This window comes from Cnephaeus nilssonii, assembly GCF_951640355.1.
Source record: "Cnephaeus nilssonii genome assembly, chromosome: 15".
Classification (NCBI taxonomy): domain Eukaryota; kingdom Metazoa; phylum Chordata; class Mammalia; order Chiroptera; family Vespertilionidae; genus Cnephaeus; species Cnephaeus nilssonii.
Window position 1 is genome coordinate 27562355 of NC_137086.1, and position 13442 is coordinate 27575796.

General features: G+C 37.4%; 1 protein-coding gene across 2 annotated transcripts in view; it reads right to left on the bottom strand.

Annotated features, from left to right (window-relative positions):
* NRXN1 (neurexin 1) overlaps nucleotides 1–13442 on the bottom strand; it is a 994129-nt gene that overhangs the window by 476049 nt on the left and 504638 nt on the right. For both annotated transcript variants that reach the window (XM_079791723.1, XM_079791722.1), the window contains one exon: nucleotides 8552–8671. In XM_079791723.1, the coding sequence (XP_079647849.1) occupies nucleotides 8552–8671 (120 nt within the window). The remainder of the gene's footprint in view (nucleotides 1–8551; nucleotides 8672–13442) is intronic.

Below are 13442 nucleotides of genomic sequence, written 5' to 3' on the forward strand. Positions count from 1 at the left end.
GCATTCAGCGACTACACCAGTGGCTCTCTGTCCATGTCTGGATCAAAGAGTTGATGCCTGAGCATATGGGAAATAAAGCACGTTGTAGAGTTGTGGTTTTTTGGGAAAGACTGTGGGGAATCTTAAATATGGAATGAAAGAATGCAGAGATGCCAGGGAAATAAATGTCAATTGAACCTACTGACCACCGAACCTACTGACAACACTAGGAAAGGAAATATTGGGGTCCGGGAGAGAAGATTTTCCAGGTGACCTTAAAACCATGAATGTGAGCTGGTACTGCAGAGCTACTGCATTTGGGTTTACACTACTATAACTTTCAAGGACTCAGCTCAAAAATAAAAAGTATAATTGTGGCCATCATACAGCTTGTTGACAGTGAATTTCAGAAGAGAGGTCGCATTCACAACTCGGGCACCTTCCTCTCAAACGGCACTCCATAGATCAATTTTAGTTTCAGGAGATTTCATTTTAAGAACCTTAGTTTTTTATCTTTGGCACTTCAACAACATTGAAGATGTTTCCAGGTTTTGATTTACAGAAATATTATCACTGTCAATAAAAGGAATGTGCCCGACATACTAAAATCCAATTTAATTACTTCCGTGATGTCTCCTGCGGCTGAAAGAAATGGTAGTTTAACACTTTTTCTGTTTTTAATTTAGTAAAATGAAGCACTTGCCCTGATTGGGACCTGAAAAAGCAGATTTATAACTGATGTCATGGAAGTTGGACCCCCAGTGTCAGCAACATGGTCTTATTGTGAGGATAGTGATTACATGAATCCTGATCCTCAGTCCAGATTCCACAAAGTCTGGCAGTTGAGAGAACCTCAAAGATTTGACATGGAATCTGGCTGGGATATTTATGTATCATGTCATGACCTGGAGATGCTTTGCAAACATAGCCGAAGGCCTGCTTTGAACCAACACCATTTCTGTGTTAGCATTGCCCTGAGCTGCTGGAATCCAGATGGAGCTCTTGAAAGCTTCTCAACAGGAGATGCCAAGCACCAAAATATACACTCACCCATGTGAGTAAAGAAACCTAGCAAAATATATTCTTTACATACCACTACATATTCCATCTGTTTCTCTCCCTAAAGGGTCATATGTTATCTTACCTAATAATAGACAAACATGTAAATTGACTGTACTTTCGCTACGCCCATAGCCAATCATAGTGACTATGAAAATTAACCCAAAAAAGATGGCGGTTAATTTGCATACATAGGCGCCCAGCGCCTGTGTCCTAGGAACATTCTGGCACCCAGGTCACTGTGAGGTAAGGCCTGGTGTAGGAGCGGACCCCCTGCGATCGATCGCAGGGAGCAGGGGCTCCGCTCCTGCACAAGGCCGAAAGCGGACCCCCTGCGATCAATCACAAGTAGCTGGGGCTCCACTCCTACTCCAGGATAAATCCGGAGGCTTTCAGCCTGGGGCAGGAGCGGACCCCCTGCGATCGATCGCCTGGGCACGAGTGGACCCCTTGTGATCGATGGCAGGGAGCTGGGGCTCCACTTCTGCCCTAGAGGCTTTTGGCCTGGGCAGGCTTGGGCAGGGGCGGAGCCCGCGATCAGAGGGAGCTGGAGGGGCCCTGGCCAGGCCTAAAGCTTCAGCCAGAGGCTTTAGGCCTGGGCAGGGTCCAGCCCACGATTGGTGTGAACTACAGAGGAAACACCTTTTCTGACTGCACATTGGCTAAGTTTCCTGTATGCCACTGGTAATATTCTTAATAACTTGGGTAATAAGAATCCAAAAAGGTGATCTAGGGCTTTTCCACCACACTCCTGGAGAAAAAAACAAAGGTCCTCTGCTGGAGGGCTAAGAAATGTCATATCCTGCCCTAGCCGGTTTGACTCAGTGGATAATGCCTCAGCCTGCCAACAGCAGGGTCTGGGTTCGATTCTGATCAAGGGCATGTACCTAGGTTGCAGGCTCCTCCCTGGCTGGGGCCCAGATCAGGGCTCATGCAGGAGGCAACCAATCAAAGTGTTCCTCGCACTTTGATGTTGCTCTCTGTCTTTCCCTTTCTCTTCCACATTCTCTAAAAATCAATGGGAACATATCCTCAGGTGAGGATAAAAAAAAAAGAAAGAAAGAAATGCATATCCTATGAAAGACACATCTTGAAAATGCCTAAAGAAAGTTGTCATTTTTTCTTGGTGAAGAGACTGGAGTCCATGTTGATGAAAACACCTTGGTGGCTGTGGTGACTGGCAGTGGCTGCAGCAGCGGGGTGATGGGGCTGGTGCCTTCCTCTGATCAGCCTGGTTGCCTCCCACAAAGGGAGGCCAGACTGTGGCTCAGGCCTGCTTCCCGTGGGGATCGGGCCTAAGCCATCAGTAGGACATCCCCTGAGGGCTCCCAGTATGTGAGAGGGGTCAGGATGGGCTGAGGGACCCCCCCCCCACCCCAAGTGCACGAATTTCGTGCACCAGGCCCCTAGTAGATTTATAAGAAGCGTTCACACCTACACGAACACAGTCTCCACTGTCTCTGTGACATGTAGCCTCCTCCTTGTTCGCGACCCACTTTTTTTTTTTTTAACATCTTTCTATGTCAGCTCATCCTTTTAAGAAACTTGTTTCATTCCAAAATCATTTCAAGTTAAGAAATGCCTTTGTACCTTCCTATCTCAACAAATCCTGGGGAGATTAAGCCACAGGCTCCATAGGCCATTTTCTGAAATGTGTGAGATTTTAGTAGATTATTAGGGTCATTAAAATCATACACTCCATAATACCCAGAGCCAACAGCTCACCCTTGCACTTTTTGCTGGTACAAGAATGTTACCAGAGAAGTAAGCTGCCAAGGAGATCATAATTCCTCCCTATAAGAGAACCCGACACTTTTTAATTGCTACAGTAAATTTTGTTAAAGACTCAGAATTCTTTATTCAGGGAAGGAAGAAGGATCACTGGGCAAGGTGCATTTTCTTCACAATAATTTTTTACTTTATGAACAGAATTATTCCTAATGCAAGCACAACGTTATTTTTATCATGACCTTTTTCTGGACTCTGCACATTTCTCCAGAGCTTTCTTTCCCTTCCCTACACCCTTGCTATTAATCTCATAGTGACTTTTCATGATCTGGCTTGATGCACTGTCTGTGTCTTCCAAAAACCTTCAAAGACCACACTGCTAACCTCTCACTTCATTTCCCCCCCCCTTTCTACATTAACATTGTAGAGAGAGAAAACTGAGATGTAATCAACATAATGAAATACTTGGTACACATTCATTGGTCACACAATTCTGAATCTTAGCAGCTCATGTCCCCTAAGACCCATTGTGAATCTGACTCAAGCAAGAGAACCTTGGGAAATATCTCTGCCTGATTTCATGATGAAATATTAAATTATTGTTTTTGAGCAACCTAGGCTGTCATAGAAAAATCACAGAAAATTCCCATCTCTCTTTCATAATCAGTATGACTTTTTAAGAGAACTGGAAGTTAACGACAGCCGCCTTAGACAGCCATAAATTTTTCACTCATCTTTAGACGTGGCAACTGAGCAGCTGAGGGGTAGAGCATGTTTCATGCAACCTACAGTTTAAAATTAAATATAACAATCAAGAGTCAGATGAGGATGGGGAAAAGATCCACAATGATAAATGCTAGTCATTACTAACTTCTAGGGAAATTTGTAGCGGGGGGGATTTCAATAACACTGAAAATGAATCTATCCCTTTGTGAGAGAAATTGTGGCTGCAAATAAGAATATAGGCTTGAAATTAGGCAGACATACATTCAAAATCACTCTGTGCCAATCACTAGTCATTTCAGCTCTAAGAAGTTATATAAACAATCCATGCCTCAAGATCCTCACTTGTAAATTGAAAATAATATCTTTGAAGACTGACAAGGTAAGATGTGTAATATATAAATAGCATGCACATAGTACCTGTTAATTATGTGATTAGCATTAAAATATGGTGTTATTTACATAAAAATAATTTGCAGTTCTTATGCACTAGCTAGGCATATCCACAGCAACAAAGTTATACTTCTTTAAAAAAATCCTCATGATGATCTCATTCCATACAGTTGGAGAATTGACATGTTACTCTCTTTACATATCTTCTTGATTAGTAAATGGCTAATAAATTATATATTGTTTAAACGTATTTAATCATACAGGATTCTGAGACTTCACCATGATTAATCTTCACTTTGTTCACAAGAGCTCCCAGTGAATCAATTCTGAAGAAGTAAAACCCACTTAAAAAGTAAAAGCAACCCTAAAAGCCTCAAGTTTCAATAATTTGCACCACACATTCAGGCACTCTCCCCTCCCATGCCCCTGCACCCCTGCCCCTTATGGTAACAGACACTGTTGAAGCTGAACTATAATTTGGCACACAACATTTCTATACTGATGTAATGTGACAATGTTATTATGTTTGCTTTTTTCCATATGATCATAGCCATATTCATCTTCCCCAACCTGATATTAAATTAATTAATATAGTTACATTCTATTCTGGACCAATGGGTAAAAGCAGAAAAGGATTATTGGAGCATAATGGTTTGATGATGATGGTGAGGTGTGTGTGGTGTGTGTGTATGTGTGTGTGTGTGTGTGTGCGCGCGCGTGCGTGTACACGCAAACATGTATAAGTGATAGGTAGACTTTATATAAGGAATGTAAACTCTAAGACCTGGCACATAGCAAGCACTCAATAAGTGATTACATCCAAAAGAAAGTTCACAAATAGCTATAATATGTAGAAAGTACAAAAACTGTTTCTCTTTTAAAAGAGGGAAAGGTAAAGCTCAGAAGACCAGCGAAGCTTCCAGTTTAAGTAGAGACTGAAAATGAAGATATAATTCTTTAAGCAGATAGAGTGAAAGGAATGTATTCCAGGTGAAAGGAATGTATTCCAGGTAGAATGAGTGCATCCTCCAAGAGAAGAAGTTAGCATAGGCAATGGGGAGGAGAATGGGAAAGTGCCATGTTGTTCAGAAAGCCACAGGTAAGATAATTGACAATAACATGTCTCATGGACAAGGTTCTGCAATAGATAAAGATGAAAATGAAAGCTGGGGTCAGACCATGGAGGTTCATGAACTCCGAATTGATGAATTTTGGAGAGTGTTGTTGGCCACTGAGGTGTACTAGAAATCCTTATACTAGTATAAGATTCATTTACCTAGTCTACTTTGATTGCGTGAGCTACTATGATCAGCACTTACATGCAACACGATATGCAAAAACACTGAGCTTATGAGCCAAAAAGATAAAGAATATTGTCTCTGAAAGAAGCAAATAGTCTTACAGGGAGATAAGACCAAACATAAATAACTATAAAGTAGAGAGTGATGGCTGATAAAACAGCATTAACAAAACCCCATAGAATTCAGAGGAAGAAAATATTGTCTATAGTCAGGAGAACCAGGAAGAGTGGATGATATGTCAAGTAGGGAGAACAGGAAGGAAGAACTGGTATAGAGGCATGGGGTGAACTGGAGGAGGGAGGAATAAGAAGTGAAAAACTCAAACTACAGATTACTACAATAACCAGAAAAAATAATATTGGGTACCTAAACTATGGCATCGATATGAAAGAATTGAGGAATTCAGTACACTACACTCACACTTGTGCACAGACCCATACACACTCACAGCAATTGTTTTTGTCAACAAGTAGGTCATTTAGATGGCAATTTTCCAGGGAAGAAAGGATTTCACAAACAGTTTTCTTTAGAGGTAGGTTTTTCCATCATTTGTCTAAATGCCTCTTTTTCTGAAAGATTCCTTTAAGTTCATTAATTAGTATGATTTATCCAAGATTACACTTACAAGCTACAAAGTATTCCCATCTTCCCATTGTAAATTATATCTCCAGGCTAACATAAATAAAATGTTCTAGTTATTCTTACCACTCTATGAAACTTATCAGAGAGATGACATTTAGGTCTATTGGGGAATGTGTGGGGCGTGGATCTCTTTTGCAATGTGGTGTGTTTTTGTTCTTTCCTCTTTTGAAAAGTTTTATGTCTATTTTCCTTTTTTGTTTGTTTTCTATGCAGTTGAAGGCTGCAGTCACAGAATTTATGAATAAATACCTAAGTTGATTTTTTAAGTCAATCTCTATAAAGAAAAAGTTTTTAAAATTCCAGGAATCATACTAATTCTACTTGTGCAACTTATAGAAAACAGAATGAGAGAAAATGCTGATTTTGATCAATTTAAAACGTAAAGAAAATGTGTCCTGCTACTTTTAGTGCCGTATCAATTGCACATCCTTAAGTTTATGGTTACTACTGTACTTTCTACAAATTACAGTTCATACAAAAATAAGATTTGCTTTTAAATATTGATTTGTACCTCCATATCCTCACTACCAAAACTCCCAAGTACAAATCAAGAAACTCTTTCACATTTCCAGAAAACCTACTAAGAGGTAATGATTTAATCAAAATGCATGTATTCTGAGAACCCTCCAAGTAATTTTCATGCTGATTTGTGCACGAGGCATATCAGGAGACACAGTTATTGGATGACATTTACCTTATTTACAAGAAAATAACAAATAGTCTTATCATTGTCATCACCACTACTATCACCCAGAGATGCAGTCAAATAATTTTCTGTAAAAATGATTTGAAGACAGCATGATACTTAAAGTAGGATCTCAATGTTCCTTTGGGAAATGTCTAGCAAATAGATACAGAAAATTATATTCTTCCTACTTAACCGGTATATGAGAATACACAATCTGACACAATCAAATGGCAACTGTTTTATAAAACATATAAACTAGATTAAGCAAAGTTTGGCAATGAAAGTTCTTTAGCAAAATGAAAAACATTTTCATGCACAAAGCTCTCTCAGCTAGCACATGTGATCACATATCTGTCAGGATCAAACAAGCTTAAAACTTTGCCGTAATAAAAGCATAACAAATTATTAGTCTTCTGGTTGTCCTTCAGCATAAGTTTGTAATTTTCTATGGAATTTACTATTCTGTGTACATATATACATATCTATATTAAAATCATCTATAAGTTATTTGTTTTGCTTTATGTACATATAAGTATTTACAGAATCTTATGTAAGGTTATTCACATAACCCCAAATGAGGTGGTTTGTGTGATTGGATTTGTAGAAATACAGTGTTTGCAAATGTGTGAAAGTTTACTTGTAATTCTATGAAAGATGTCACTGGTAGAATGGAGACTAAATATTTCTCCATCTATGGTGGTGTGATCTTTACAAGTATCTTCCAGGTACTATTTTACTTTTCATTAATTGCTTGTTATACCTGCATTCAATATTTTGGATAGGAAACTTGAAGAGAGATGGTGAATTGTTCACTATTGCTAGGCAACAACTCAGTTCAATGAAATATTATAGTTTGACCCCATTTTCAACATTGTCATACATATCTATGGACATGAAGAGAGTCTCTAATAGAAAAAGGTCAAAATGAACATAGTCTTTCCTTAAATCCATTCTCAAGCCCAGCCTTCGCCTACCCCATCATCCTAGAACAGTGGTCGGCAAACTCATTATTCAACAGAGCCAAATATCAACAGTACAACGATTGAAATTTCTTTTGAGAGCCAAATTCTTTAAACTTAAACTTCTTCTAACGCCACTTCTTCAAAATAGACTCGCCCAGGCCGTGGTATTTTGTGGAAGAGCCACACTCAAGGGGCCAAAGAGCCGCATGTGGCTCGCGAGCCGCAGTTTGCCGACCACGGTCCTAGAGCTTTCCTTAAATATGGTAGCATTTACAAACATAAAGCAGGTACCTTATTTTACAACCAGGAAGCTTTGTCACAAATATTTTCTCAGTACAGAAATGCAATGTTTTGTAGGAAATGTTTTTATCGTTTTGATGAAATGCTATAAAGCATGATCTATTTTAACACTTAGAAATAGAACATCATTCTCTGTCCCAGTTAATTCAGTCTTAAAATCCTCACTGCAATCACACAGCTTAGACACTACCAGATATTCCACGATACAAGGTGAACACTCTGTTTCTTTGTCATGCTTATATTGTTAGACGAAAGGGGGAAACCCACAAGTGGCTAAAATATCAGGGCGAGTACTTCAAGGACAAAGTGTAAACACGTTTTTAAAGTAAAAGGTAGCTATAGGCTTGAATACAATAGAGAGTGGGAAAACCATAATGAGAACTGTCACCATTTACTAAAATTACAGCCCTCAGGATGTAACCTTACAAAATTAAACATTACTTTATATAAAGCAATATGAAGTCTCTTCCAAAAAACCAGGGTGAACTGTCACATATAGGACATAAAAACATTATTTTCAACAAGGTGACCATTAGCAATTCAAAACAAGGGACAACAGTGGAAAACCAAAGAATCACCATCATCAGCCTAACAGGTAGCTTATAGCATCCTTGATTATTACTTTAGTATTTAAGTAGTTCTTTTCTGTAGAAACAACTGCTTCACCTGCTTAGGACTATGTAACTTACAGACACTATGAAGAGTCCCCATTTGAGAGCCTGGACATCAAACTGTAACAAAGATGAGTATCAGTCCACGTGCGCACGGGTACTTACGGTCATTGCAGAGCGGGCCACTGAAGGAAGTCATGCTGCAGTCACAGCTGAAGCCATCCCACTGCTGCAGGCACACACCTTGATTGGAACACGAGTCCTCTTGGCAGGTTGTGCTGGGCCCTGTAACACGATCCAAAAGAAACTTGGTTTCCTATTTAAAAATCCCAAAGTGCTTTATACACAAGCTAGGTCACATATAGTAGTTGCCAACACCTCAACGTATATGACCAAACCAGTTTTGAAAGTTCTAGTTCACACACCTGAATTAGAAACAGAGAAGCTGTAATATGAATGTTTTCTGAAGTTTCAAGTGCAGGACAAAAATACATTATAATAGTAAATGAAACCAACAAATAGTAAAAACAAGCACAAAGCTTCCAGTATGGTTTAGGCATCATCCATAATTCTCTATCCCCATTTGAATTTCAGAAAAATGCATGGATCTCCTTAACTTTTCACCAATGAATAGAGACACCATGAAAAATAGAGATTATAACTTCATGAAATTGAGAGAAGATTGGCAAAGTAACTGAAGAGAGGTATGCAAAAATGTCCTAGGGCTTCTAGAAGTTTCCCTGCACAAACTATGGATAAAGTTATGATTGTTGGGTGTTTCAGATAGGTATGTTGGCAAGTATCAATTCACATGCTTTGACAATTTCATGCAATTAAACTTAAATGAATAACTCTGTATAAATGACATGCCCCATTTTAACATACAAGTAAAAAGAATGCTATTCTATTTCTAAAGAATCAGAACTAGAACACTGAAAAACAAAGAACTAAAAGAAGGATGATAAAAGCACTAAAGGTAACCACTATACAAACATAGTCAAGACTGAAAGCCTTTATGCAAACTATGCTACAGAATGAGGTTTCTTGCACAACGTGCAAAAAAGGAGAAAAATTAAATCTGAACCCAAACAACAGTTACTGCAAAAATGTTTAAAAAAATGTTATTTGGTGGTTTCCACTCTGTATTATGGGGTTTCAGTCTTGTTTTGTACACACAGGGCTATCTACCTTGCAAGTCAGCTTTCATCAATGCAACTTTGTCAGCAAAATAAAAAAAAAAGCAAAATATATTAAATGTTAGTAAGCAATACTGAAATGGGGCAAACACAGGAGAACGTTCAGATTCAGAAAGCATGCTGCTATAAAGGGGGAGAGAAATGCTATGTAAAGCAAATAAATTCATACGAACAGCCATAAATCTTAAGCCAAAAATAAGAAAGCGGCAATTCATTAGAATTTGACTATATATGTGTGTGTGTACATATATAAAAAGATTAATTGAGCTGATGACATGAAATGAAGGAAAGTTAAAAGGGCTTCTGTAGTTTTTCCTCTCTTGGATAGATATGAGCACATTACCGAAGTGACCTGACTGCATTGTAGAACCTCAATACTAAGAATTAACTTAGGGAAGGTTGAAAATGGAATACTAGCCAACTAAATAACTTTAGAATAAAAATTTAAAGTATTCCGTAGTAAACACAATTATATAGTTTTTATGAAAATGTTAAAATAGACACCAGTAATTGGGGTAACTGCTTTAGTGAGTGAGAATTATCTAAAATTAGCCTTTATATAAGTTCATGTTTTTGTAAAATATCCATTTAAACATGATCCTTACAATCAGATTTCTATTATGGTTTTCTTAAAGGTATTCTTCATAGAAAGTTATTAAATTTAGCCTAACCTACGTGAATTTTCACAACCATAATATTGTAAATACTAACTATATAATAACAATAATTTTTGGCATAGTAGTAATAATAGTTACTATTAATAACAGTTGTTATTAATAATTAAAATAATCTCACAGGTCTGGGAGACTGAATAGATGTAATAGTTTTTCTCAACTATTGCATCAAATAACCAAGAACCACTATATTAGTTTTTATTGTTCTTCTAATCTGTGAGAGGTAAGTGGTCTGATGATCTTCATCTCATGGTAGTAGAGACTAAAAATAGTGATTAAGAAAAAAGAAGAAGAACAAACTCTTAAAGCAATAGTCCTTAGCCTATTCCTTCCTGGGATAAGCATCAGGTCAAGGAGTGGTGCAAGCCCTGCGGCTGTTTGATCAAGGGATAGGCTCTCCCTTGCAGAAAAGAGCAGGAGCAAACACTGATGAAGGGCCAGATTTTCATTTTTGCAATAATGATCAGAAATACAATTACAAAATGATGCTAAACTTTAAAACTGGTAAAACTGCAACCCTAAAGAGTAATCTCCTCATATTGTGGAGCAGCAACTCGGGGTACCTGCCAAAATTTATGTGGGCATAAAGACATGCTTTATTACTTTTTTTTTCATTATCACAACAGTCTTTTTATATTCCAGTATTACAAGAGAATGCATGCCTATGCCTGACAAGATACATTTTTCAAAATACTCACTTTCTAGAACAGTATTTAAACATTGGCAGGCATCTGGCCTGCAATTTATTTTTCCCTTTAGTTATATCATGCCCCTTTATTTTTATCACACACAAAAATTAGAAGCCAGCCAACAAGGACATTTGTATTAAGTGGTTAGAAGATAAGGATATGTCTGAAAAGGAAAGGAAAGTGAAGGTAAAACTACAATCTCTGGAAACCAAAGAGACAACAGCTAAAAGTGGTTAGATGTCTGGGCTTTAAGGAAGGTAAACTTGGGTTCGAAGCTTCCATCATCCACTTACTAGCCGTGTGACCTCAGAAAGGTCACCTCCCATCTCTGAGGCTTGACCTACTTATCTAAAAAAAGTCTGTAATACCTAGTTTATATAGTTTTGAGTAAATAAAATAGCATATGTGAACTTAATGTCCCCCGTGCTCAGTGGTAGCTTTAATAATTATTTCTGTCACTTAAAAATGCATTTTGGGACTGAATGTTAGGAGTCTATGCAAAGAATATCTAACTTAAAAAATCATTAACTTCATGTATGAAAATTAACTGGACCCAATACTGAGCTGAACGGAGCCTGGTTACCAGTCCACCTTTCCTTTTATGTAAGAAGGGCAATGCCATCTCAAGCAATAGAATTCAAAGTGTGGTTCTCAGACCAATAGCATCAGCCTCTTTTAGGACCTTGTAATCAAAGTAAATTCTTGGGTCCCACCCTAGACCTACTGAATCAGAACCCCTGGGGGTGGGGGGATGTCCAGTAATTGGGTTTTAACAATTATACGGGCATTTCTGACACTGGCTAAAGTTGGATAAGAATTCACCCTCAAGGAATGTGCAAGCTCCCTCCCCTAGCTAATGTGTGATATAAACAACATGAGCTCTTACCAACTAAGATTAGTTAGAAATGAAAAGCAGCAAGTGAATATTTAGGGAAGTCCAAGAACTTCTTACATAAAAGGGACTTAGAGATTTTTAGGTCCTTTTGGGTAGGAATGATGGAAAATACTGAAAAGATATTTGGTTATGTCAAATTTATACTATTTCTATTAATATGAAAGTGAGTCCAATGTGATTTAGACTCAAAATTCTTGAGACAATAATATCTAGAGAGAGAATTTATGGAGTATTTAGAATATGATCACAAATCCTAAAAGCATGTATTTACACCTAAGGCAGGTACATCTGAGATTCCTTAAAAACATAGGATAGAAATAATCATAAATTAAAAGTTGTTAATATTGATGTTGGAATTTAAAAATGAGGAAAATGTCAAGGCAGAAAGGCAGGGGTAAGGTAACATTCCAAGAAAAAAAAAAGGAAAATGAGGTAAAAGAGGGTGAAAATTATTAAACCTCAGATATTAAAGCATCCTATATAAAGTAAGGAAGGAATCATTGTTATCTACTGAATGAAGTTTATGGTTTTCCAAGAGGATATAAAATTCAGTCACCTTAACCAACTTGCCCACTAGATTATGTTGGAAAATAACATGAAATATGATTTCTGCTAATATTCTTTCTCAATACATCTTCCTCTCATACCATGTGCCAGTGGTGGGGGATCATGTGTGTTTGTGGTTTTCTATCTGGTGTGTGTTTAGTTGTGAATGTGTCTGTCTGTCTTCTCTCACCATTTTTTTTACAGGTGAGATGTCACTTATCAAGCAGCTGGTATTTTCAAATATCTTTGAAAAATAATATTTCCAGAATAGTTTGTAGTACTTTTTTTTAATGTACTTATTCTCATGAATTAGACCACATCCAGGTATTCAAGTTGTATCTCACATTCTTGTATCTATTCACTAGAACGGAGCTATTCACTTAACAGCTTTGTTTGCTTTGCTAAACTGGTAAAGGAGAAAACACAAGTTTCCCTCAGTTTTATAGAATGTTATTCCAAACTTTGAAAGAAAGAAAACAAATTTGGTGATAGCATTAAAAATGAATTTGACAGAGACGTCCATTAAATAGCCGTACCTTCCGGCAGGCTTAAAATACAGTTTGAATTTCATCTGACTTTTCAGGGAAATATATGTTGCCGAGAGAAAAAAAATATATTCTCAAATTTAAAAAAATTCCCATGTACTTAGGTAGTTGCTAAGTCTAATGGCATTATTTGGGCTGAGAGGAAATGATTCATAATATCCCAAGGGATAGGAATTCACATTTCTCTCTTTGCTTCTCCCATGGAAAATTTCCTTATGAATTTAAAGTTTTCAAAATGGCCCAAACTGTGTTCAACATTAAAGGAGAAGCAGCAACACATTCAGAACCACAAAATTCAAGATGATGTGATTAAAGTACATTTATGGAGGGAGAATTGCCTCAAATAATCTGAGGTGTTGAAGTGAAAATTATCTAAAATGGAAGTAGCAATCAAAAAGTACTCCTAAAGATCTTAGTCTGATAGAAAGCACAAAAGAACAGGAAAATACTTGAACACATTTCTGAAGTATGGAATACTAGTCTTGAGTAATAGGAGAAACCAATTTTTGCT